The sequence below is a fragment of the Pagrus pagrus genome (assembly GCF_965226575.1).
Source record: "Pagrus pagrus genome assembly, chromosome: 16".
NCBI lineage: Eukaryota > Metazoa > Chordata > Actinopteri > Spariformes > Sparidae > Pagrus > Pagrus pagrus.
In genome coordinates this window covers 10,088,481-10,116,230 of record NC_140200.1, presented here as the reverse complement: position 1 = coordinate 10,116,230, position 27,750 = coordinate 10,088,481, and the positions used below count along the sequence as shown (strand labels likewise).

Sequence of the window (27,750 nt, the reverse complement as noted above, 5' to 3'; positions counted from 1 at the left end):
CCTGGGCTGTAGGAGTCCTCCTGGGCTTTGTGAACGAAAGTCAAACCGTCAAAGACAAAAACAAAACCTGACCAACAGCAATATGAAGCAGAGGGCAGGCCATTTGGCTGCTGCCCGCTCGCTGGTGTCTGTGTGTGAAAGCGATGGGTGTGAGGGCTGAGGGGAGGCACATTTGAAGAGGGGGAGAGATAGAGGGAGAGCGGGAGAGGTGGGGAAAAGACTACAGAGAAAGAGAGAGGGAGGTCCAGGAAGTTGCAGAAGGGGTTCAGGGGTCAATTTAGCCTGCAGGCCCGGGCGACGCTTTCAGGCCTCAGAACGAAAGTCCTGTATTGCATCATGGGAGTCCTTGGCGTGTCCTCTTAATCTTGCCTCTGACCAGACGGATCCTTCCCCGTGGCTTTGTACACACACAAAGACACGCACGCACACATACACACAAATATATAACACACATGCACCTTGGTTCTTTGTGTGCGTAGAGCCAAATAGACAGTGGTGGAAGAAATACTCAATTACAACTTAAACTAAAGTAAAAGTGAAGGACTACTATCAACAAAAAGTATCAAAGGTAAAAGTCATCACTCGTTTCTCCCAGGTGAGCAATACATTATTACATTATTAGATTATTAATATATTAAAAGTGGCATTTTACTGTTACAGTTGGTCAAAGCTGAGCTAGTTTGACTTTTTGATTCAGCTGAGATGATTGATGATGCAACACTCATATCTGTCTGTTGTAGGCTACAGCTAGCAGCGGGCTAGCATATTTTAGATAAGCACTTAAAGGTGCACTATGTAGTTTTGGGGAAAGAATTTTAATCAGAAGAGAAAGATCTTCATCGACTGTTTTTTTTTTTATGCCTAAACCAACTAAATTATCAAACTGACAAGGACAACACAATTTCATGTGGCGGACCCTGCCACCTTTCTAGCTTCAAACAGTGTTCTAGGGACCTTATTTTCCTCTGAGAATAGCTTGTTTATTCAGTTATGGAAAAAATAAATATTTCTGAGTTCGGATTGTTACCTCATTAGTATTGTGCCCCTTTAAGAGTGGAACCAGTTACCTTTGGACCGACCCCGGCTGTGTTCCCGCAAGTCCGAATGCTAAGCTAGCTTCATATTTGAGGGACAAATTTGAGAGTGGTACCAATCTTTGAATCTCTGTCCATCAGAAAGCGAGTAAGTGCAATGTCAAACTTTAACTAGCCTACTACTACTACTGCTACTGTACTATAAATTAGTCAAGTGTGTTCCAACCTAAGGGCCGGGGCCCTCCAAAGGGTCGCAAAATAAATCTGGGGTTTTAGAGACGGTTAAACGTAGTCTGTCATTTCTGCTTCAAAGGGTTTCTCAATCAAATTGTAATACAAAAGACATAGTTTGATGACATTGTGAAGTAGCTTAGGATCGTGGGAGTTGTCTTCAATCACTGCTGATGAAAATCTATCTGACGTGATTCAGGCAGAAATGTTCATGGACAAGGAAATGTTTTCAGCCTGATTGACATTACATTTAGTCACATCAACTTCCTTCTTCACTCTCTGATGCATCATCCCCTCTCCCCCGGGAGGTTATAGCAGGAGGCGGTGAAATGAAACACACCATAGCCCTGAATACAACTAGGATTTCTCTGGGTTTGAAATTTGCTGATAATGTAAGTACACAAATCAAAACATATCACAAAAGCTCAGGCATTTTTAGACTATTATACTAATGCGGATACATATTATATCTTTGATGGGAGACGAAAGGCGAAAAATAAAAGATCTGCTACACAAATTTGTATTTATTTAGTTTTATTTTAAAAACCCCTTTCCGTAATCTTTGCTTTTTTGTGAGATATTGGATAATTCCACCTCTTTATGCAACAACAAACAGGAATTCTTTAAAGGAAATGCCTGAAAAGTTTAGAGGGGACATTTGAAAAGTGGTATTGGGTCTTCTTTTATACATTTTGTGGAGAAAAAAGTACAATATTTCCTTCTGAATTATGTGGACCAGAAGTATAAAGAACAGGAAATGGAAAAGTGTAAAAGAAATGAGATTCTACGTTTGTATCGAGTCCATATCAGACAAATCTGAATCATTAGCGGAGGAACCTCTTCATGTACAGCAGCATTAAATGTGCTTGGAGCCATTGTGAAACACATTGAAGTCACATCTCACATCTCCGCTGAGTAAGATTGACAGGTTTCTTCTCTGAGCTGAAGTGAACCTCTCGCCCTGAGTGTGTGTGTAATGAGAGACAGGTCTTATGACAAGCACTAATCAGCCCAGACTCTTGACCCTGTGGCGGTGAGGCTGACACAAGGGAATACACCCCGACACTGCTAACAACTCCCCCGACCTGTGTGTGTGTGTGTGTGGGTATGAGCATGTGTCATTTCAGGTAATGGAGACAATGGTTGAGTTCACGTTCAGTTCAGTCAAACCCATGTGTGAGTTTTCTTCAAAATGTGATTATATTCTGATATGAAAAGGTATTAAATCAGTTTTTAAGGGATTATTATGAAAAGGAGAATGTTTTCTAGATGTTAAAAAAGTCACAATACCTCGAAAATAATCATCATCTTCCCCACTTTCTGCTTATATTTCAGCTGATCCTTCTTTAGGTTGTCTCTTTTGTCAGACACAAGGGGAGTCAACCAGCCCTAAATATTGCAGCACCCTTTTCTCTTGTCTTGACCAAACACTTTGAAAAGACTACAGACCGTGCAGAACTCAGCTGCTACTCTTTTAACCAGAACTAAGAGGTATAATCGCATTACACCTGTTTCAGCCTCTTTACATTGGCTCCCTGTTTGTTTGAGGATTGATTTTTTTTAGATCTCATTGATTCCCTTTATGGCTCTTTATGGTTCAGCCTCTGATTATATTTGAGACCTTTTAATCCCTTATAAACCTGTACTCATACTTGAGTTCAGGTCTTCAGTACTTCTTCCACCACATTCACAGAACAATCTCAGACCTGAGTTTCAGGTAAATGTTTTTGACCACAAGAGGAAGACAGCTTTTTACAGTAAACACTTTTTTGTAAAGCTGAACGAATACATTTCAGTCAGCTATCCAGTGAGGATTTTACTTCATCATGACAAGGTCGACAGGATACTAACAATAATAACTGTACTCCCCTCGCGAAAAATGATCATTGAATACACGAGCCCTCTGTGTACCTGGATGAACCCTGCTGCCCCATGCTGCTTGATTGAAAACTCAACTGTACACAGTGGTACACAAGCAGAACAACTGCTTTTGTCACATTTGTCAAACTTATTTTCAAATCATCAAGACATTTTTAAGACTGGAAGCTGGTTACAGAATAACTGTACTGCAAAGGGCTCATGTGTATCAATGAGTGCTTGGGACTATGTGTGTGTGTGTACGTTTGTGTGCTGGCTCATATTACTGTCACAGTGACACTCAGCAGGAGTGACAGTGGCTTTCTAGGAGTATCATCAGTCCAGCTGATAAGACGGGCTGTAGCCTCAGAGCAAACACACTCTCAGCTCCTTACTCACAATCGGTAAACCTACAAAAGAAGCGTCACTGCACGTACTGATCCAGGTATGTTTATTGTTATCCAGAGTGCACTGACAGACCAGTAGAGACGTACAGCACAGACAAAAGTGAGCATTCAATAGAAAACAGGAAATCTGATCTCACTGTGATGTTAATGTCCAAAAAAAGGGGTTAATATGTGGAGTATGAACCTGGTAATTTACAGAACCTGTCAGTTAACGTGTATTAATCCGCAGTGAAGTATAACAGAGTGCAGCATCTACAAGTGTTGATTATCTACATGTGTTGTTAAAGATGTGTTTGATATATGCTCCGATAAGTCTTAAACAAGAAGCGATATATGGCCGGTAATGTACCCATGAGAATGTTTACCACGCGATTCAGTCATTATCGATATTATAAAATCAGCATTAGGATCTGTGTGGCGTGTTAGCGAAACGCACAATGAAATAAAAAAGGATTTGATTGATGTGGCAGTAAGTGATTGACATGATGGGGTATGATCAAAGCTTCCAGACCTGGGTGTACCACAACATCCTTCAAAAAGTATATTTACATGACATTTCATTATTCGTTGTTCGATAAGGGTTTTCATCGCATTAAATATATTACATAAATCATACTCTTACATGCAGAATACGCAGTGTTGTTCAGTGCAGAGAGTTTCCTCTGATATTCATAAAAAAGATCTGTTAAAGGGCTGGTTTTAAATGTGTGGCTCAAGCCTCTCCCTCTTTATTCTTTCTTCGTGAAACACACTCGCGGTCCACGCCCTCTGTCAAACCGGCCTCTTTTACAGCTATAATCTATTAAATAATTCAATCACAACATTACTAAATTCTTCTCTAAACAACACACTGTCTACCTCAAAATATTTTGTTCATTCACCTTGCATAGTGTCCATCTCTGTTACCGTACGTGGGCTTGTTGGCAGTAAAAGGGGTTGGCAAAAAAAAAAAAAAGTTGTAGGAACTTAGATCTCATAGCGCTGCAAACCCCACATCAAATAAAAAGCTCAACCTATCTCACTCACAGCTAATCTCAGTGGGCTCCATGAGGAATGGCAGAAGTGTAATACGTGGAAACAAATTGAGTGTATTGCACATGGGTCTTACGAAAGGTGACTTGAGTCTATGTCAGTGTGAATGGGAAACATGCAGTGCTTGGTGGATGCAGGATAAACACAAAAAAATGTCACCTCTCAGTCTCAGTCGTGTCATTTTGGCTTACAGCTACTGTACGAGGAGTGTAAAAGCAACAATGTCGTAGTGGATCATCACTTACTGTAGAAATTATTGCACCACACGTTGTTGTTAAGTGTTCCCTGCACCAAAAACGTTACACAGTAAACCCTCTATGAGATAAAGACATGAGCGATTTACAAGGAAGGTAATACTGCTTCTTGGCAAATTTCATACAAAAAAGAAGTACGTGGGGACTGGATGGCCGGACGCAGAATGGGAAATGTATGCAGAAATGCATTCATTGTATTTACTGTATTTGTGTGATCAGTTTGAAAGGAGTTCGTTCAGGACAGCCAGTCTCCCAACATGCAACTCTGGTTTCCGCAGTCCCACAATGCACAGTGTCTATTTTGGCCAGTCCACTCTGGCAAAGAAAGGGTGTGATTTGATATCATCCACGCCTCCAACACCTGCCCCAAGTCTCTCCATTGGGTTGTACTGGAGCAGCTGCACGGGAGGATAAGACAGAGACCAAGACACATTTTTAATTCAACAAGCAACCATTAGCAGCATTTTTATCCAGTGAGCTGAAGCATACACATACATTTACAGTCGAGAGCCATTGGAACTCTAAGATGACACTTTGCAGCAACACATAACGTTGGAAAACTTCACAACCTTTATAATTACTGCACACAAACACTACATCATTAATGTATGCAGATTAAACGCACAGTATATCATTTCTGTCCCTGGGGGTCCCTCAATCAAAACTAAGAAAAAAAGACATAAGTAGCATGGGATCATGGGACTTGTTGTCTTTGTTGTTTGTTGCATGACTCAGGCAGAAAAATGAACAGACCAGAAGTCATGGCTGATTTTACATCCTGACCTACACAAGTGGCCTTACATGTACAGTACACCCTGTAGTATAACCCAACAAGAGCACAGCCAGCCAGTCAGGAGGGACTACAATAAGCGAAGATGTTGATGTGTTTACTGGGGAAACTATAGATCACAATCCCTGTTATTAGTATAGCCGGTAAGCAACGGAGGAGAGGTTGGAAATGCAATGCTGCCAAGAGGACCATTTACAGCAACAACACCATTTTTCTGGGTGTGTCACTTTAAAACATAAAAATTCAACAGATTTTTGCTGTAACATTATCATCATGCACCAATCCTCATTTAAGGAAGCAGTGAATTAGTTGTGTTCATGTTTCTTCATGCAACATTTGTTAAGAATAGATAGTAAGACAAAATTATCATCAAAATCTTTTTGCCGGGGGAAAAATCTTTTTGATTACGCCACTCAATTAATTCCTGTTCATGAAATGACTGTTAAAATATCGACACACTGGACTCTCTCTCACCTGCTCCAGCAGAGATCTGGCCTCCTCTGAAACAGACTCTGGGATGTTGAGCGCCGTGTGGCGACCAATTCCTGCTGGATGGCACCGCAGCAGAGACTGTACAGAGGGAAGGAGGGGTGGAAAGAATAGATAACTATCAACGTAAACAAAAGAAAACCTGACGGACAGACACGCTGACACCCGCGGAGCAAAGGTCGACATGAGAGCACTGGGACTGGACAAATAGGAGGAGACCAAAGAGCCCGAGCACCTGAAACAACACTGATCGCACCAACTACAACAAGGCAGTGATTCGACTACTGTTTGCTCTTTCTTGGAACTGCTGTGTGAGTCAGAGAAAGAATGACATGTTTATACATTATACAACGATTATACCAAGTGACGTTACTGGAAGGGCCAACGGTGAAGCAGCAGTTTGTTTTTAGAGTAAATTATGACCAGTTCAAACTGTCAATTACAAGAAATTGTGGCCAAAAAAAAAAAAAATCTCACAAGTAAGAGAACGGGAGTACAAGACCTGCAAGTGCTTTTCCAACCGCAGAACATAGCCCCATTGTTAAAATAATTGACAATAATGACTGTAATCACTGCATGTTGCAGCAGCACATCTTTCAGCGAATCTACACGGACAAATTGAAGATGCTACGACAGGGTGTGCGCGGTAAGAGAAAGTCAACTGCCTGTGTGTTGTGTTGAGAGACCCCTGTGTGTTTTCTCCATCAGTTAGGTCGGTTGCCTCTCTCTGTCTCTCCTGATACGTGCTGCAGGAGTTCTGGCTGGGTTCCTAGCCGCAGTCAAGACTGCTCCAGGCAAGATCTTATCCTGCAAGGATCAAGAGACACTGTGTGTGCCTGCGTGTGTGTATCCTTGCCAGGCCTGTACCCAGACATAATCATCAAAGGAGACATCTGTGTGACTGACTTGTTTTTTCCAGGTAAGTGGGTGTGTATTGTTGAGCATAATAGCACTAACCTAACACCCCTGCTCATGCTTGGGCCACTGACGGGAACCACTGATAGCTGATATGAAAATATGCCCACTGGCAATCAGTTAGAATTTATTCAAATTTGATAGACAATAAAAAATTGAAGGGACGCTCTGCACCTGCGCTGGATGTCGTGTGCGTGCGACTGTGAGTGTTTGTCCTTCAAGAGAGCAGCAAGTTATAATTAGCATGTGCACACGCACATCATATCTGTTGTCTTCCAAACAAAAAGCCTCTTCCCTTCCTCCCAAGCCTGTCTTAAAAGACTGTCCCTCATACAGCCCTGATCCTGGACCAGCCGAGTTCCAGCACCTCGAGAGCTGCCCTGGTCTTCACCTTCCACGCCGACCTCGGATCGGCGTGCTCAAAGAGCCCAGCGCTACTCCAGGAGCCAGCAAAGAGAGCCCGGGGAGAGCTGACCCCCTGGCCCAGCAGATGGAGCTCAGGCTGGGGGAGAAAGTCACACCGACACCCCTGGCACTCCCCGAGAACCAGAGTAAGAGACGGCAGCCAAGACGCACCTCACACACACACACAACACAAACAAACTCAAACACATAGAGACACGCGCGCACAATCGCACACAACCTGGCACGACCATAAAGAGTGTGAGAGAGTTGAAAGCCAAGACACCTACAGACATCCCACAACACCTTAGCAACAAAGACAACATTTTTTTTTTGTACTTTTTGACTCACCGTGCCTGTCAGGAGCTCAAACAGGATGGCGCCCAAGCTCCACCAATCGCAAGCTGCCGTCTCCTCGCTGATACCACCCACCTCTGAAACAAGGGAGAAAACACTGAATTAATCAATAAATTAGTGAGAAGAGAAACAGAGTATGTGTTGAGGACAAATAATCAACTAGTGTTGGATGGAAAATAAGAAAATAAGCTTTGAGGCTAAATGCAAGAGACCTCCTCCATGATTACAGCATTTAAGGTATCCTGCGTTTACACCCTCAACATTAAACACAGTTTCAGCCTGACATCTCGGATTATTTAATGTTTCATTGAATTGACACAATCGATTCCAAAAATGAGCACAAAAACACACGGACACAGTCGCACACAGACACACACAAACAAGTGTGTGTCTCATAAAAGGGCGATTTGCATAATAAAAAAGCAGTTAAATTGAGGAAACCGTCTGCTGCAACTTCACACCATCTGCATGACCTGACCTCAAACACAAACACACGCTCGCGAGACACACACACCCGCACATACACACCAAGAAATGTAAAGCAGGAGCAACTGAGAACAGTTAGTATAACATTTTTGTTCAGTTTTCTTTACCTGGACATTTTCTTTGTTTTTGCTACCGAACACAAACAACATAACAGAAGATTATTTTCATTATTGATTAATCGGCTGATTATTTTCTCAATTTATAGATTAATGTTTGATCTGTAAAAAACAGCAACAAATCAGTTAAGTCCCAAGTTACTAAAGGTCAGAATGTCATTTTTCCTTTAAACAGTCCAAATTGGTTTAAAGTTTATAATAATAGAAAGAAAAGCAGCAAATCGTTCGCTTAAAATAGCTTTTTATAAAAACATTCATTAATTATCAGAGTGACAAATGATGACAGTCTGACATTAAGGTTTTTGTCTTACAGACATTTACCATCTCTCTTCCTTTTCTAAAAGGCTCCTCTTTGGTTTTGTGGCAATCTTAAATTGAGTCAATCTTTAAAACACACGTGTAAAGACTGCAAAAACCCTCTCAAGGTGAATATTTCATTGGTAGTTCATCCACTTTCAATCTAGCACCACGTTCTGCGACGTTAAGATCCACAACCAGCCTGTCGGGACGCCACAGTGTTCAAGTAAGACACAGAAACAGAGAGTGATGCTTGTTTGCTAAAGTCAAAAGTGTATGTGTGAGAGAGGAGAGTGTGTAGCTACACTGGGTACCAGATGGCCTCTTGTGCCACTCAGCTTCCCTCTGCTCTGCTCTCTCCAGAGGGCCGGGTCCCGGGGTCACGGCTGTGTGTGCCCAGAGACCAGGCTCCTCAGCTGGGGGAGCACAAGAGACAAAGACCCCCTCGTCTCCTGGAGGCTGCCGGGAACTCCGGGGGGCTCGCGCGGCTCTCTTGCAGCTAAGGTTAGAGAGGGCTATGATATGTGTTGCACGGTTCGTATACACACGCACAAACACACACTCGCACAGCCAACTGAGCAACCGGTCTTCAGGGCTCCCCAGGACTACTGTTTTGACAGCCAAGGAGAGAAGATCGTCATTGAACGGACTAGTGATACCTGCGCAGTTATGAGCTGGAGGGAAAATACTGGACACACACACACATAAACACGCGCGCACACGTCTCAGAGCAAGGTCGATGTCATCACAATGGATTAATGTCTAAGGAGCTGCAGGGAGAGTACAGTGGAGCTGGCTACACTTACCGCTCTGTCAGAGCGAGGCAGGGAGAAAGGGAGATCGAGAGGAGAGAGGATGGGAAGGGAGAATTAACTGCATCCACAGGCCATGGGTCATTCAAACCGCACTGTTACACTGTGTGATGTGTACATTTTTAACCGTACCCTCCATTTTATTTCTTGAACAGCGCTTTAAAAACTTTAAAATAAATCACGCGAGGGAAAAGAAAACAAAAGGATACCGAGAAGTTCAGATGCAACAATACAACGTGTTCACCTCCTGGCCTCTTCTTCTTCCCTTTCCCCTCAGCAACTGCAGTTCCCTCCTGCTTTGTATCTTAATCACACTCCATCTCCTCTCCCCCAGGGGCCATAAGGAACTTTCTCTGTTCTCCTCTTAGACCGACTTCCCTAAAAACTTAACCGACAGTCATTGTTGAAAGAGGAAGTGAAGTGTACGCAGGTAGGAAGTAAGGAGGGATCCGAGTGTGATGTTCCAAGACTTGTGTGTGTGTGTGTGCGTGTGTCTTGATATTCAAAAACAAAACCGAAAAAACAATCCTATGATTCATCTTCACCATGAGGAAAGACGAAAAACATATTCAAATAATGAAGCAGAAGTACTTTCAGTGTGCATTGCTTACTTGAAAAGCTTTTCAAAACAGCGAGATGACAGCTCCGCGTTAAAAAGGGGAACTAGACGTTATCGTCCATGAGATCACGCTGTGGACCAGCAGGTTAAAGGAAAAAAAAAAAACAAAGCAGTGAAAGCAAACAGCGCGTATTCTGATGAAGTCCTCAGTAACCGGCTTGTTACCTCAGAGGGGAAGAATATTGAATTTCCCTTTTCTTAGACACTGAAGACAATTGGTTTTGGCATTGCTTCCCTCTCAGCAGAACAATAAACCAATTCCCATTTCTGCTCAAACTAGGTGGCGTCACTCACACTCGGCTTGCTTTTTTTTCCTTAATAGAGAACAAAACGTCAGCCATCCGATGTTTATGAATAATGACGACACGGTGAGAAAGTAAATAAGCAGAAGTGCAGAATAAATAGATTAAAACCCTGCCGCAGTATTTTCCAAGTCCACTCCCGTGTTATTTGGGTGTGAGTGTGTGCGTTTTAAAAACATGTTTCCCTCCTTCTTACACACACACACACAGACACACACACACGGTCACAGCAGGCCCCCTGCTAGCTTTCTGGCAAACAGTCATAAATCTGTCATCAGGAATGAAGCCATCGCTGGAGCTGACCCTGTCTGGATAAACAGCAATACATAACAAGGGCAGGGGAGACACACACTCACTAACCTCTGCGATAGAGTGTGTGTGCGTTCACAAGCACATACATCTACAGATACATGCATGTACTATATGGAGGGTTTGCAGGTAAATACAAGAAAGAAGAATAGGTGACAGTCATCACTTTGTAGTAAGTGTATACCTGAATTTACAACTATAACAAATGAGGGTGGACATAAGAGACACATAAGAAAAAGAGAAAAAGTGCCAGTGGTCGATTAGCACAGTCAATGGATGTGGAAGTGGTACCATCGCTCAACAACAGCATAACACACCCCCTGCTGGCTGCTAGTATGTATTACATCCATTGATCCACATGGGATCAACAGTCGTTTAACTAACAAGACCTTCCTCACCCGGGCTGAGGTCGGTTCAGCTCCGGGCTTTTATCCCCAACATTTAACACTTTTTACTGAGCATCTTCTCATCTTCTTATTATTTGTGTGAGCTGAATATAAACGCCACCCAAATGTGATTCAAAGAGCACCACTCTAATGATTTTTATTGTGTCAGGAGCTGCTGTAGATGACGTACAACTACTACAGAGAGCCAAGTTCCTGTACAGTGCCTAAAATGTATTTAATTAAAGGGTGCACAATGTAGTTTTTGTGAAGAAATGTATTCATTGCTTTTCACGACTGAAAAAACTGAAGAAACAAATTGTCATCATAGGAAAAGACAATTTCATTCTGTTTAACTTTGTTAGTATTTACAGAAACCTTCCCAATAGCCACCTTTCCAGCTTCAAACAGTGCTCTGGGAACAGCTTATTTATTCAGTTATGGAAATACTGTTTAACAAATAAATATTTCTGAGTTTGTATTACTACCTTCTTAATTATTGTCAATCTTACCTTTGAGTTTAAATTTCTTTTTCAGAACTACATATTGCACCTTTAACTTGTAGATGTATTCAATGACAATCAATGAGGAAAAGAAACCAAAAGCTGCTTGAAGCTTCTCAAATCTGAGTATTTGTTTAATTTGATCAGTTTCATGTCATTTTAAAGTGTCTATCTTCCATTTTTTGACTGGTGCTCGGACACAATATGACATTTGAGGACAGCAGTTCTCAAAAACAATCAATAAAATATTTGATGGAGAACTTAATCATTGATTGCAGTCCCAAAAGTTTTGTCCAGTTCGCAAACTTCTCACTCTCTGACTCTCTCCCGTTAAGGGAGTTAAAGTGACAGGCAACCAAATGAAAGCATCATTAACTAAAGGCTTTTTCTGTGTTTGATCATTGTTAGAAATGTTTAGGATAATGTAAAATATATTAAAAAGTTCTAGTTGTTGTTTTACATCTTAATGCAGAAATGTTACATATTATATCATGAATTTGAATAACAAATTCATTATTAAATAGACAAGATTTTTCAGCAGATTGCATTTTACCTTTCAAACCAACCATCCACGCTCTTAGAATAGAGTAAAACATCTCTCACTGCTTCAATTAACAAGAAAATTGTTGCATTAATTAAACAATGACTTAAGTGGCAAACATGTCTCGGTTCAGCACTTAGATTTTACGCTACATTATGCATAAAGCTCCTTGAGCTGAGCTTTACTCCCGTGTCTTTAGGTCATCTACTGCTGGCCACTATATGCCTCTACGAGCTTCTATTTCCATTAGTAGGCTTTTAAACAAGCTGTTGCTAAGGGAATAAAAATGCACACTTTGGATATTAGATAGAGCATTTGTTGCTTTCAGATTTATTACAACAGTGGCATACTGTATGTTCTAGTCACAAGGAGGATTTAAATCTGAAGTGACCTTCCTGGCTCGAGAGAGGATGAATATGAGTGATAATATAAGTGCGTGGGAGAGCGAACGGGTGTGAGGGCCTCTGTGTACGTCTCAGAGTGTTTTCAACTAACACTTATCCATCCTGCATATTAAGAATGACATAATTAATCACATCATACATAAGCCAGACAAGCAGCTATGTGCTTTAAAGTGGCAACATACTGGAAAAAAAGTATCTGCCTATAGATGTGAAATGCATGTGTGTGCACACATACACACACAGAAGTGTTAAGTAGGGACATGGTGCTGTAGTCTAGCAGCAGTTTGTTTTAGGCAGCTTGTAAACAGCATGCCAGAGCTGCCACAAGCCTGCTGGGGGCAACATATGGGGTTACCGCACCACTGGCTCACTGTTGCACAACAGCTCCCTCTACAGGACAACGAGAGAGCTACGACTCGATCCAGCTTTTCAAAAATGATGACTGCAAGAGGAAAAAAAAGAACAGATATTTCTAATTTATCCTCAAGATTTTATTCTGAGCGTTATTATAATGTTGAATATGATTGCCATGATGAGGAGTGTTTGTGTCCTTTAGATGTGGTTCTCTTAAACAAGAAAGATCAGAAGAACAGAATGGAAAAAGCACCTTTTGCATATGGATCTCTGTCGATCTCTGAGATTAGAGGAATCAGTGTTCATCCGTTTCTACTGTCAAGAGCGGTTTGTGTACACTTGGATTATTCATGCTTGGCTATGAATGAGGGTTTTGTGACCATGGGAAAGTGGCCTACTTATGGCCCTGCATGCCTGCATAGAATTAACCCCACATAAACCTCCCAACTGACACGCAAACACACAAAATGAGGTTCCCAATTAATTTAGAATGAGTGCTTAATGGAAACCAGAGAAATAAAGTGTGCGTGGCGTGTGTGTGCATGTCTCACCTGGTGCACAGTACATGTTGACGATGGCCTCTTTGTCACAGGACTCCTCCACGTCGCTCCAGCTACAAAAGTAGGTAAGTTGAACATGACCTAAGGAGACAGGAAGAGAGAGACAGTGTTAAGTTTACAGTTTGAAACATTCGTCTCGTGCTCTGCCTCTCGCCGACCACACACAGTCAAGTGTCACTCTGACTTTTCAAACTGTTTACTCACCTTTGGAGCACTTCCTTCCTCCGCTCCTTTCTGCCTCTCCACATCCCTTCGCGAGCTTTTCAAGCACACAGCCCCTGCGATTACTCCTGTTTAGCGGCTACCCGTTAACGCTATCATTAGAACTAATGGTGTCATTAGGTAGCCGTGGCCATTAGCCTGGGCTAGCCAGACTGATGCACCACACTACGCCGTTGATGGGCCCTTTAGAACAATAATTACCACCAGGGAGACGAAAACAGCCACTCAGCTAATTAGACGCTTGTTGATAACGAGGTGGAGAGAGATGATTGTAGGACGACAAAAGAAGAAGTTGAGGGGGAATCTGTGACCTCTGGAAAAGCCTTCGTTTCAGTAAATAGATCACATCATGGATGACTGACAGACACAGTCCCACAATTACGATCTGCTCTAAGAAAGGACTAAGCAGATTTCTTAACTCCATACTTCAAGTTTTTCATTTTCTGCTGGAGTACAACAGCTTCAGCAGGATGTGATTTTATACTTGCTGTAAGTGAAATATGAGCAGATGTTGCCAAGAGTCCACAGGATTTTCATTAGATCTTTATTGAACTACTTACATCTGAAACGCCTATGGTGACCCTCTCAACAGACCAACTAATAGTCTGTAAATTATCGCTCCAGGCCGCAGCTTCTGTTTAGTGCATGCATTTTTAATTGATGTTTCGTGGAAGTTGAGATTTAAGTGTTCATGAGACATCTGAAGATGTACTTACATGACACAAGCTATCAAAAAGACTTTGCTATGATCTTAATCATGAGTCTAATGAGAGACCAGGACAGGAAGGGAGACGTCAGCCACTGTCCCTGCCTCCAAAGTCTCAAAAAGTCAACTTGACAAATACTTAAATGAATACATACTGTAATTTCTGTGTGTGATAATCTTGTACAAGCTTTAAGTGTTCTGAGAGTTATTTTTGAGGTTGTACAGAACAAAATTTCAGATAATATTCTTACAGGAAATGTTGTTGACAGCCATTTGTCATGAGAAAACACTGTGGTAATCGTGGTGGTCTTACCTTGGTGGTCGAGCAGGATGTTGTTGGGGTTCAGGTCTCGACAGATGATGCCCTCTTGGTGCAGAGAATCCAGGGCTGTCACCATCTCCGAGGCCCAGCATCGTACAAACTCCTCCGGGATACGAGCTTGGGATGCAGCCAACGACAGCTCGTCCAGCTCTGCGAACAGCCGCGATACTTCTTTATCAAATTCGCTGCCACCTGTATTACTAATAACTCTTGATGATTCACCATCAAGTCCTAATAAAGTCTCTACCGCTGCACAGGCCTCAGTCCCGTTTGTGGCTAGGACAGATCCTGTCCTGTTGCCACTTTGGTCTGGAACCCAGTCTGTATTTACTTTTGTACTGGCCTCTAGTTTCTCATTAAGCGAGTCAGTAACTGGAAGGTCAAGGGGAAGGTCATCATTTTGGCATGTGGGGTGAGCCACCATTTTGTCAGAAGCCTCTTGCCCAAACGTCAAGCTGCAGTCATCCCACAGTGAGTTGAAGGGAGAGGAAGATGCAACACTGGTGTCACAAGTTGCAGAAGCTGTACACAAAGATGACAGCTCCTGCTCCAGTACCTGCTCCTCCTCATCCTCAGGCTGGCTGTTAAGCTGTAAGACGTCAGGCTGGATGAACTTCTGAGGAGAGGCTGTGGCCTCGAGGCCCAGACATACTCCTGAAGTCTCCAGTTCCTCCTGTAAAGAGTCCACAGCCCCACCCATTACAGGCAGGTTGACCAAAAGGTCTGGTGGGTGACCCTCATCCTCAATTACGGCCTCTTTAAATGAGATGACTGGCACTGACTCATTGGAGCCTTTATCGCTACAGTCTAAGCCCCAAAACTCCGAGCTGTGACCCTTGACCTCCTCAGGAAGATCCTCAGTGACGTCTGAGCCCAGGTCGGATGTAGAAAAGACAGGGACATGCTTGAGAGATGGGCGCTGCTCTCCTAAATCTATACAGGCCACCTCGCTTGCGCTGTCTTTGCTGTCAATACGGAAGAACTCCATTGGCGTGTGCTTGGACTGGTCCAAAGACAGAGGCACAGCAGGGGATGGCAAAGGACTAAAGACTTCACTGTGGTCCTGTCCCTCGCCGCGGTATTGCTCATTGTCAAGAGTGTGGCCGCTTTTGTCGGACGACTCCGTGAAAAAGCCAAGTTCCTGAGAGCTGATGGGCGAAGAGAGGCTGTCGTTGCTAAGCAGCGAGCGGCTACGTGAGGAAGTGGTGGTTGTCCCAATGGGCACTTCCAGAGACAGCATTTCCGTTTCACTCCTCTCTTCCTCCTCCTCTAGTGCATTTGGTTCCACCTTCTCCTGTTCATACTCATTGCAAAGAGTCAAATAACTGTTGGTGCACTCTTCTTCTGAAGTGGCTCCAGAGTCTGGCTGGGCCCTAATTTGCTCAATAAGTCTGGGGGGAAGAGCAGTTTTCTGAGGAGACGTGATGAGTTTGTCCCCTTCTTTCTTCAGCCCTGAGACAGAATCGGAACAAGTGACCGGCCCGGATCCAGAACTGGCTGAACCTACATCCAGGTGTGGTACAGCGTGTTGTGGAGTGTGAACAGCCGCTGTGTGGCTCTTCTGGATAAAAGGGATGTCAAAGCTCTCGTCTGGGCTGGAATTACGAAAGTACTTTCCAACGTGAGACCACAGCTTCCCACCTAAGAATGAAGGAAACAGGGCATTAGAGACAAAGTCAATACAGCAGTAAACCGACGTATTGAGAGGACCAATGAGGAGTTAGAGAGAAAGCTGTGCAATTGGATTATTACAGCACATTTCCACTGCTGGAACATTACCAGGAAAGTTTTTTAAACCTGACCTGTTTCAAACTGGGGAACCTTGGTTGAAATTTAGTTGCCTAGGCCGTAGTTTCTGTTGTCCAAAAAGTTCCTGCTCCAGAGTAGTGAAAGTTGGTCACTGGCCAAACACCATTAGTTGAATGCCTAGTTTTAAGTGCCTAGTTTCCCATTCAGCCCTGTGGGCTTTGAGCGTCAAGCAAACGAATAACCAGAAACTACTGATCACCATTTTAGAGGCAGATATCTTACATTTCTGTCCATGAAAACATTTATGGAACAGCTGATGCCAATACCGATGTCTTTTTTATTGTAGTTGATTATGTTTTTGTCAAGTACAGTACAGTACTTGAGTAAACATGCTTACACTCTATTACTGGTGCCAGGGAAAGAAATCTTCTTCATAACAAAATGACTTATCTTAATTTGGGTTAGGGTTAAACACTTCTAATGTAACCTTCTATCACAAATAAACTATCATTTTCTTTTCAAGACAGTTAATGCTTCAAAAGCCTTTTTAGCCTGCTATACGACTACCTACCTAATAATGAGATTTTTTCAGTACTCACATAGCCTTTTTAACTGATGGCAGGGATGTCACGAGTCAGCAGCTCGTGAACGTGCCACCGCAAAAACTGATGTGACATATCAGATAAACATCTGCACCTACTATCGGGAATGTTATCTTATTTGTCAATAGCTTGATAATCGGTGCATCCCTAAAATTGCATCAAAACCAAATATTTTCTGCTATCGCTGAAATTGTATATTACTCACAGTTCTTCAGATGCTGTGGAAAAGCATCAGAGACTTTTAGTTTCTGACTTTGGTTTCTGGGCCTCCTTAGTCACTGGACTATTTGGATAAAAGGGTCATTAGTTTCCACTTAGGAATGAGTAACCAAGGCAAACAAAAACAGTTATGACTGAAGCCAATTAGGCTAAATGGGGCTGGGGTGTGTGTGTGTGTGTGTGTGTGTGTGTGTGTGTGTGTGTTTTAGGTTCCCAGTGTAATGTTAGCATTTTGACTTCTCTCTGTCTTACACACACACACACACACACACATGCACACGCAGACACAGATACACACACAGCTGTAGTGTGAGCAATTGGAAGCCAGCATCTGTTGTGTGTGATGAGAATGGATAGGGAGTTCACAGTGATGATAATGATAGCGGGGCAGCTCGATGGCTTAGAAAGTAAAACCATCCACATGTTGTTTTGTCCAATGTCACTCAGGTCACTGCCTCCCTCCGTCTGCCTGTCTATCCTCATTCAACCCATCAGCGTACTAAAGAAGCATAAGGAGCGACCCTGGGTTTTCTCAATCACAGAGCTGGGATGTAACTGGAGTGAAACTGTGATTGGCTTTATTAGATCATGTTGAACAGCCCCATATGATATTCAATACTGTCCACTAATATTAGCGCAGGGTGGTTATAGAGTGCGCCAGATTGAATAGGTTACAGGGCATTAAAAAATATGGCTGCGTTTCGTTGTATGCACTCACCCACACACACGACAGCGCACACATCCTAGAGTGAGTGGGATGTAAGGAGGCCCAGGTGTTGGCATAGCTAATGAAGCATGGCGCCACCTGGTATTCAGAATAATGACCTGTGACACACACCCATCTCTATCAAACATCTGTCTGGAACAAGGGCAGAGAGAAGAGAGGAAGAGGGATCGGGCGAAAGGAGGGGAAAAGACAGTTGGAGGTAAAGAAGACAAAAGAGGCAAACGGAGGGGCATGAGATGTCTTACCTTCAGCATACTGCAGCAAAAGGAAAACCGCATCTTCGGAGAGGATGAACTTCCTCAGCTGCACCATGTGGGGCAAAGAGTGAGGCATGATGGTCCTCTTCGTCCGCCCGCAGTCACTACTCTTCCTCAGACCCTGCGACAAGACGGGAGGAGAAGGAGGTGAGAAATTAGAGGTGGAGTATGCAAGGAAGTAAGAATGTGTATTTTAGGAGAAGAGGAGAAAAGGAAGATTAACCCAAATTAGGGGGGCATGAGAGGAGGAGAAGGAAGGTGAATGTTTTAGTTTGTGTGTGGAATAAGTAAAAAAAAAGTGAGGGAGTGTGGCGAAGGAGAAACCTCCCATTAAAGAGGTGCCAGCTATGCCCCATGGCAACCCAAAGTCACTGGATTCATCAAGCCACATACAGCGCGTGACTTTAACAGAGCCACACAAATCTATCAGCGCTACACGTAAAGTTCACATTGGCCACGAGAGTGTGTGTGTGTGTGTGTGTGTGTGTGTGTATGTGTGTGTGTAGGTATGCATGTTTGTGTGTGCGCACGTGTGTGTGTAGTCATCTGTGCCTGCGCTGTGCGTTGGCATCTGGCACACGTCTCACACCTGAGAGCAGAGGAGCTGACAGGGACAGGCCCATTAGAATCAATTACACCGGTCACACACAGGGGCTTCTGGCACACTTCACACTCACACTTACAGTCAGGACGGCACACACACACACACACACACATTACACTTACTTTCAGGATGAACGTCTCTTGTGTTCTCTTGTCCATGACCAAAAGAACCTGTGATGGAAGAGTGCCATTAATTGCCAGGTATGAACAGACATACACAGTCTAAGATGATGTAGTGGTTGTGTCCTCCAGAGCAGTGTTTTTCAACGACAGGGTCAGGGCACACATGAGGGTCACGGCAAGATAAATGTAGGTCCCTAAATTATACGGGGAAAAATTGGCATTAACACTCCGGCTCCTGCTGTGCTGACCAAACCAAGTCCCAGCCACATAACAATTAGGGCTGCACAATATGGATTTCTTTCAGAAGATACAGATAATTGATTATTACTTGCTTCACATAGCCATTACCGATAACATAACAATACATTTCACTTTTTTTTTTTTTTGATAACCTGTAGTTTATGGACACCTGCTGGTAAGAAAGGCTCAGATGTAGTGAGGAAAGATGGATGATTTAATGCTCCATAGCTCTGATTAGATTTGTTGAGTTAAAACTGGTAGGCTTTTTTCTTCTTCTCTGAAGCCTAGTGGAACATGAATTGCAAATTGCAATCATGTTGTCTTCCTCTAAAAGTGTCCAACCCTTCTCTGTGTTTATTGACAGATTGCAAACCAACTTCAAAAGGTCCAATTTGTAAGAAAGTTGATTTTTGAGTCTCATTCCCAACCAGTCAAATACTGATGCTTTGGGATGAGACTCAAAAATCAACTTTCTTACGACGTGTACCTCTGTATGTACCTTTGTTTGTACATGCTGTGCTTGTTAAGTCAATGCTAAGTCACTTCTTGTGGTCATGAGAGATGATTGAGGGGGATTACTTGTGTATTATTTTAAACAAAGTTTTTCAAGAAAACCCTGCATACTAACCTCTAATCATTATTAAAAAATATTTCATTACAGCCCCAATGTACACACAAAGGAATATATGAGCAATCTGTGAACCACACGGCTGATCGTCCGCATTTACGTTCATATGTCAGATGCACAAAGGTCTCTACAGAGATCTGCGCTGCTAACCTTTTACATTTCTTAATAATATCTCACTACAGAGCTGTCCAATACCTCATAGCAGACACGGTAATTGCGAACAGTGAAACGTCTAAATCCCTACTCATCTGTAAACTCCTCTCTTGTTTCACCCTCCTCTACTCTCTCCCTCCATCTCTTCCTAACATCTCTATTTCCTCCCTCCTTTTCTCTGACATCTTCATTGCTCTTCTGCTCCCTCGCCGTCTCGGGGGAGAGCTTGAGCATATGTGTGTGAGCCGGTCTGTGTTTGTGCGTCGCCGAGTGCGTGCGTATGTTTTGTGGGTGCGTTCTCTCCATGTGACCCTGGTGGGGACCAAACAGGTGCAGGCTAAATGGATATGAATGGAGCTGTGAGTAAACAGAGTGGCGGTGCTAGCCAGGGCGCTAATATAATTAAGACACAAACATCAGGGAAGGGGGGAGGTGGAGAAGAGGGGCAGCGAGGGGGGCAGTAGGGTGAGGAGCTCTCTCCATCTGTCCCCTCTGTCCCCATTAAAAGTGAAAGGAGGAAGGAGGAGGAGGAAGAGGAGAGGAAAGCCGAGCCATTTCTGCATGGCGCAGTTTCCAGTTATTTCTTTTTTTCCGTGTGTCTGATTTGTTTCTAACATATTGAGGATTTTGCGTGCACCTCTGTAGAGTAACACATGTTAGTGTTGTGTCAACATTTTCCTTGGGGTTTTGTGTGTGCGGAGGACGAGCATCATTGATTCAATGTTGTGTGCCGCTCTCTGAGCTGCTTGCCAAGTCATTTCATGGCTGAGTGGTGAAGTCGCTTCCCCGGCAGCTGGTTGAGAGGACCAGCAACCTAAACTGACCTTGTGGTAGTCATAACTGACGCTAAGCATACACGCACACACACACAGTCCTTACCGTACCATCCAGTAAATCTATTATCTTTTATTGCTTCAGATGAAAGAGATGGTCGAAGAAGGAAAGGACACAAGGAGAACTTGGAAGATGGATACCACCTGCATTTATCTGAGCTGGGCAATTATTAAATCAATGACTAGCTGTCCAATATAAGCGTAATTACTTTGTTAGGACCATGATTATTTATTTATTTTCTCCTCTTCTGTATATACAATGATATTCAAGGAGAAAATTCTGACATCAAGTCAAATAAAGTGAAAGGTTTGTTTTTAAATCTGATCGATTACTGTCTGTGTCTTTCTTCACTCTCTTGAAGACAAATTCGCCATTGTGATTACAAATGAACATAAAATGTGGCTACAGGTTGCAAGACTTGTGATGGTGAACTGACCTTATCTATGATCCCCAACACCCTGTAAGCTCTCAGCTCCTCAGATGGACTCTGCTGACCTCCCCTGCTGCTGGACACGCAGCACTGTGCCCCCAAAGCCTTGGACAGAAAGAGAATTTTATCATTAAAATATGATCACATTTATAAAGTATTGTGGGCACTTGAAACATGTGACCCAAAAACGTGTGAAAAACAGCAACAGTCAGTGTCAGAGTCAAAAAAGGTAAATAAAATAATATAATAAATGAAGCATTAATTTGTGTTGTGACCTTTAAACCCACAATAATTGTTTTTTTTTGGCCCTTTAGGAGCAGCAGACACAAGTTTCCAAAACAAATAATCATATTAACAACTTGTAAGTTGATATGGCAAACATCTTGCATTATGAACCTCTAATCTTCACTCTCTTTTAGGTATCTACAAACTCTCAGGGAAATATCTAGCACTTTAGCTGCTAAATACTCCACTATGTCAACCAGCTAATCTCTGAGGCCCCTGACAGAGCAGACCACTGGTCAATCGTTAGTGAACGTCTGTGGTCCTACTTGGTGCGGTGTGTCCCGCACTGTTGGCACTAGTCGCTCTAGGCTAGGATAAACGACGCAGTACACAAGTAGAGAAACTGAAAAGGAAAGGGAAAGTCACTTAAGGCTATGTCTGAAGTATCCATTATTTCACCCATACAGCAGTTTCTCCTCATTTTTTGCCTCTGTCCTTTCACCATTGCCATTTGCAACTTTCTAATGAGACGTATTTATAATTAGAAGCGGTTATATTAGCTGCAGCGGTGTCAAAAACCCTGCTTTATCATACCATCAGTCTGTATCTTCACAATTCTGAATTCTGGTTCCTTTTGTTTAATGACAAATACAGACTACCGCAATCTGCTGGTAATGGAGAATTATTTCTCGTTGGCTGTCAGCTGTAGTCTTTGCAGCGTTTTGGCGATCAAGGCGTTATAACAGTCAACTTTCGTCACCAAAAGTTCTCTGATGTCGGTTTGGTGCGTGTGCCCTAACTGTGTCTGTCTGCTGTTTGATCCTGAGCAGGTAGTGAACAGTGAGTTTTTAGAGATTTTTAAAAAACAGCTGCCTGCTGTGCCCAAATATGACAATACAAGACTGTGAAGCTTGACAGCTAAACAATGAGCAGTAACTCACTACAAAGCTCAGGACAGCTGAGGGGAGCTGCAGATTAGGTTCATCATTTTCAGTAGGTTTATCACTAAACTGTCAGTGGACTGTCAATGTGTATTACAAGTTCATTACAGACTTGCTGTGATGTTTTCATCTGTGATGTAAACACAAAAGCACTCTGATACACTGCCTCAAGTGGTTTGAGGACCCTGGTGGATGCATGCATATGAAGCACATTTGCATAATCCAACAAAGTCATCACACGGCATTTCTCTCCCACTCACCACTGTCTGCGTTGACCCCTGACCCATATTGCTTCTCAGATGCTGACTGGATATCTGTTCTGCACGCATCAGATACTCTGCAGTCTTCTTCTTCACTGCCTCCCGCCGCGTGGGACTGGGCTCACCTGAAAAGGGTTGAGAGAGATCAATAATTTGTCTTTACGAAGCAGTTTTTATAGTGCAGCACTGAAAGCTTCTGTGCAAGCATTTTATTTACTCACAAAACAGCCAGTTATTACTGTGGCAAACTAACAAACCACAAAGTAAAAGTGATGTCTTTTGGTTAGAGTCCTTCACACGGGTGGAAGGTAAAGGTCACTGGCAGATTCTCAACATCACAGGTATTATATGACAAGATCCAATCACCCATCCACTGCCTTCGCTCCCAGCTACCACCCAGTATCCACCCTCTGTCTATCAGCAGTGAAAATCGTACTTCTCCTCCTGACCACATACTTTCATGAAGCATTTCTCCACCACTGTTTCACACTGATGGTTTGTATGTGAATATGACCATATTTCGTGGTGAGTTTTTCATATTTTTGGTGAGTTTAATTCACCATGACATCAAAATAAACTGAACCGTTGCTGGTTCAGATACATTTACTCAATACAAGGATATTGCCTGTAAAACAACCTGCGCCAGAGAATCAGCAAACTTTTTAAAAAAGGTGTCGACAGGTTTTAGACACGTTTATACTTTTAATGACCAGTTCAAGACTTCCAAGACTGAATTTTCGACAAATCATCTTTTTTTTATTAGTTAAACATCGCAGGTAAGTAGTATGTTTGTGGTCCAATGCAGAGGTACAACTCTCGACAAAAGAGCTTGAGGATAAATGAAATGAGATAACTTGTTTGTGGTAATTAAGACCACGCAAATTAAAAATGTAAGACTTTTCCATGGCTTTAAAGAGTTTTAAGACCTTTTTAAATTGTCATGTCACTGACAAAATAGACCGCAAAATAGAATTCTATATGATGTTGGCAGTACTGCATCTGCACTTGAATAACTTTCCCACCTTTCTTTAACTTTGGGTAACTAGAGTAAAGCCTTCACAATAAAAGATTTGAAGAGCAACTCTTCTAGGAATTTTGTTATTTAGTAGTGGCTCTAAAGTGGAAAACACTGCCCCAACAGAAAGGTGACTCATCTCTCTCCTAAACTAACCTTGCACTCCTTGCAGCAGCAGGTCCACTCCACTGCGATAGCAGGAGAAAGCTGCCTGGAAATCCTGCTCTTTCTCCTTCTGTACAGCCAAACAGATGAGCTCACTGGCTCTGTCTAGGTAGTCTGACTTCACGTCCTTCGGGGTGCCACCACCGGCTTTCCTCAGACTGCCGGAGAAGAGCGGCGTCCGGCCTGGCCAGCTGACCTCTGGGTTAGGGGCCGAAGAGGAAGGGACTGAGGCGGGAGATGGCGTGCGGCGGTCGTGCAGGGAGGGCAAGCGAGGGCTGCAGCTGCTGCTAATGTTAGTGGCTCCCCCCTGTGGCTGGTTTGGGGAGGTGCGGCCCGAGGCCATGCCATCATCCAGCCCAGCCAAAGAGTCTGTATCTACAGCCAGGGAGGTCAGGTCGCTGTCACTGGACGGGCCTTGGGAGGAAAACAATGCTAGAGTCAATACAGACATATTAAGTTTATGTATGATTTGACTAAATGTATGAGCTTTGATGTGGGTGGGCGTTATTTTAACGCATGACCAAACTTTACCTCCATACTCAGACGTGATCGTCAAATCATCTGCACCGCTGATGTCTCTTTGAACTGGAAAACATGTGCACACATTTCTAAGCAAGTGTGAATCAACAGTCATTGCAAACTAATAGAAAGAGTTATTGTGTGTAACGCTACCGTCAGAGCTGCAGTCGGATAAACTGTCCACCAGGAAGTCTGAAAAGGGCTCGGCCGGTCCGATGAGCTCCGAGCCGTCGTGGACCTCACCTCCCTTGAAAAGAATTAAAAGCACTGCAGTCCACAGTCTCACTGGGAGTAAGTTTGTGTTTCTGGACGTGTGTGTTTGGATACCTTGAAGAAATCTTGGATGTGCTGACTACTATAGAGAGCAGGGATATTAGCAGAGAACTGTAGCAGATCCTCGGAGCACTGTCTTCTTTCCTCAATTACTGAGTCATCAAAACGACCTGCATGTGCATACATGGATAGAAAGATGCACACATACACAGAGTGAGATTTTCTTTTATGGGATCATGTCAAATTATAACACTGAGCTGCCTCTAGGGGGCAGAGTAGTGACTACTTCTCCAGTGGTTCAAAGGTTCAGGATTTATAGTCTTATCCCACAAAGTTTGTCACTATAAAAGTTTTTCTTTGGTCACTTCAGAGATGATCATTAACTCTGACAACCAAATGTTCAGTAACAGGAGAAGTTCAAGCGTTTTCATTTGCTGCCTTTACCTTTATAAGGGCAAATGTTTTGACACAGGGAAAAAGAGGGGGTCAGGTCCTTACCAAAGACTTTGGCTCTGGCGAAGGGAGGAAACAGCTCCGACTGGCTACAAACATTCTTGTGCAGCTGCCAGAGATTTTGGTGAAGCTTCCGGAAATCACTGTATCTCTTCCATACCGTTATCTACAGAAAGAAAGAGAGAGAGAGAGGACAGATAGATGAAGATAGGGAGGAGGAGGAGTTAGGGCATCAATATGTTTATGTTTAAATTGTGTGACGCTTTAAATGTATCATATCAAATTTTGTTTAAAAATGTAAAAACTTCAACAAAAGCATTCGAAAGCCTGACACCACAATGAATCAATGGCGGCTGTTGCTCCTCTGCCAAAAGATGAAACAATCTAACTCATATAACAAGTTTAATGACTCATCTCACCACTATCTTGCGAAAATAAAACTTCACACAAACCTGGATGACGCAGTTCCTTACTCAGTGGGATAAAGCAAAACATATATTCCTAATGTTGACATGCATGTCCAGCCTGCTGCTGTGGGAAAAAAGTGGACTGAGCACCGCTCCCGAACAGGGGCACTGCTCGATAATAGAGGTATGTGTTTCCAGACAAAACTCTTTCACTTCTCCTACACATGCGGTAATTGACATCATGCCTGCTGCATTAGCGTGCTGGTTCCAGGCTAGACTGCATTCCTCAGTGTCCGTCAGATGTAGGAGGGCATGCATGTGTGTTTTTATTGATAGAACAAGGAGGGGAATAGTTTAACGTGTTGTGACACCTTTTAGAGGACAAAACAGTTGGTTTGAGCGCAGATATGAGAAGCATTCCTTCATATTTAATCTGTGGAAAAAAAGCCTTTGTGTTTGAACGTAAAGAGATGCTTGATAAACAAATGCATGCAAAACTATTTTTGCTAGAAAAATTCAGCTTTGCTTATAAAATCTCATGAGTAGGGAGGTGGATAAGGAATGTAGAGCAACACACAGATAGCTTGTACTAAAATCATAGTGCATGAGTCAACTCACTTTCGGAGACAGAGGGAGAAAGTGCAGCTGGTACGGGTGTATCGTTACCGTGGTATACATGTATTGAAGCTGTTTCAAATATCAAGAATTCAGATATGTATTGACATATCAATATTTTGACAACACTACCCTGTAGGGAACACTCCTTCCAAAATATGTCTATGTCTATCAAGAAAATCAACTGTCTGCCAATGCTATGCACACTCACAAAGTCACAACATAAAAATAATGGCTGCGTGTCTTACCTCTTGGACATCCTCTGGGTTTTTCCTGGAGATTATCTGTGTGGAAGAAGAAGAAGTAGAAGAAGCGAGGTCAGGAACACGTGAATGACTTTAATAGATGTTTTGCTGCACAGACTTTCTTGTGAGACTAGTATGAGGAGGGACACGGCTCTGAGCGTGACAATGAGTGCATTATATAGTGGGATGACGGAAGTCTTGAGTCGAGACATCACCAACACTCGTAACACGCAGGATGGTGGAAAGGCGGAGAAAAAGAAACTCGGCATGTCCTTACTAACTTATTGAGCTGGGGGTGTGCCCATCGTATATCTGCAAAATCACAGCAGGCTGCTGGTAACTGGAGATCTGACAGAAGCATGGATAAATAATTGGATATGTCTTTTCATTTCATCATCAAAAGACTTATTTGTCCATTCCAACACTTGATCTGTGAGTTGATGCATATCATGAAAGGAGGCAGAGGTCCATACTAATAAAGTAAAGTCTAATTGTGTTTGATTTCTCCTCACTTCAAACATTTTCAGAGTAGGTCATCACCTGACTCTGTGAGATTGATACAGGATGTTTCAGCCATTGACGTGAAGATTATGAAGTTAACACAGGTCTTTAACATTTCTCCATTTGTTTATCATAATCCCCTGCAACGTTATTTAGCGTTACATATTTAAAGGTATCTCTCAAACCTTGCCTAAAAATATAATAACAATATGACCCACATCTCTAGCTAATGTTAGAGAGAGGGCAGATTTCCTCTCGCTGAAAGATGTCTAACATTAGCTCCTTCTATCGTAACACTTACTAAGCTAGCTAGTTAGCTATCAAGCGGTTAACGCCAGGTCAACACAGCGTTTAGGTCGGATTCAATCATTCTGGCTAATTCTGCTAATGTAAGTTAGCATCTAGAAAATCCCTTGGAGGTAAAGAGAAACCAATGTTTTCATGTTAAGCAAGTCTGAATGTGTCTGTTAGCTACCTCTTTTGTGTTTACAAAAGCTGTTACCACTGCCAGCCAGTCCTCCAGAGGTTTAAGTAACGTTACGTGCGTTTGCATCATATTAGCTTGATTAGCACAGCTCAAGCTACAAAAGCTAGCTACAGCTAACAACACCTAGCGTTAGCCTTGTTGTCACCCTACGTTTGCTTACCCTTGCGGTGACTTTGTACACAGTGTAGCCTTTCTGGTGCTTTTTAGGATCCGTGACAGTATAAAACCGAGCAAGTTCTCCTCTGTCCCGCTGCGATATCATTCTGATAGTGACAACATTGCCAAAGCTACCAGCCGGCTAGCTGTACACATTCATTCTCTGACAGCACAGTGACAGGCAGGCTAGTAAGTTAGAGCTCCCCCTGGAGGAAATCA

The 27,750-nt window shown here is 42.9% G+C and overlaps 2 protein-coding genes across 3 annotated transcripts; one reads left to right on the top strand and one right to left on the bottom strand.

Annotated features, from left to right (window-relative positions):
• Positions 1-3,556: 3,556 nt before the first annotated feature.
• On the bottom strand, positions 3,557-27,710 carry rps6kc1 (ribosomal protein S6 kinase polypeptide 1). Its single transcript, XM_084377300.1, has 16 exons — positions 27,536-27,710; positions 26,391-26,426; positions 25,166-25,286; positions 24,722-24,837; positions 24,548-24,641; positions 24,407-24,460; positions 23,867-24,289; positions 22,696-22,820; positions 21,276-21,374; positions 18,985-19,032; positions 18,247-18,379; positions 14,696-16,345; positions 13,446-13,535; positions 7,763-7,845; positions 6,080-6,175; positions 3,557-5,213 (listed from the first exon to the last, which is right to left on the bottom strand). Exons 1-16 carry the CDS (start codon positions 27,635-27,637, stop codon positions 5,112-5,114), a joined length of 3,372 nt encoding a protein of 1,123 aa, XP_084233426.1. The 5' UTR covers positions 27,638-27,710; the 3' UTR covers positions 3,557-5,111.
• On the top strand, positions 7,194-20,997 carry LOC311271561 (uncharacterized protein). 2 transcript variants are annotated; one of them, XM_084377302.1, is made up of 3 exons: positions 7,194-7,560; positions 9,031-9,171; positions 20,924-20,997. In XM_084377302.1, exons 1-2 carry the CDS (start codon positions 7,254-7,256, stop codon positions 9,168-9,170), a joined length of 447 nt encoding a protein of 148 aa, XP_084233428.1. In that variant the 5' UTR covers positions 7,194-7,253; the 3' UTR covers position 9,171; positions 20,924-20,997. The 2 variants fall into 2 exon arrangements, with proteins under 2 accessions (XP_084233428.1, XP_084233427.1); XM_084377301.1 differs by lacking the exon at positions 20,924-20,997 and having other exon boundaries at positions 9,031-10,128.
• Positions 27,711-27,750: the final 40 nt, after the last annotated feature.

Coding starts and splice junctions, on each gene's coding strand:
- LOC311271561 (XM_084377302.1), top strand. CDS start 7,254: ATGTGCACACGCACATCATATCTGTTGTCTTCCAAACAAAAAGCCTCT. Junction 7,561..9,030: donor GGCACTCCCCGAGAACCAGA/GTAAGAGACGGC, acceptor TGCTCTCTCCAG/AGGGCCGGGTCCCGGGGTCA.
- rps6kc1 (XM_084377300.1), bottom strand. CDS start 27,637: ATGATATCGCAGCGGGACAGAGGAGAACTTGCTCGGTTTTATACTGTC. Junction 22,821..23,866: donor GCTGCTGCAAGGAGTGCAAG/GTTAGTTTAGGA, acceptor AACCCTTTTCAG/GTGAGCCCAGTCCCACGCGG. Junction 7,846..13,445: donor CAACATGTACTGTGCACCAG/GTGAGACATGCA, acceptor CCCTTGTTTCAG/AGGTGGGTGGTATCAGCGAG.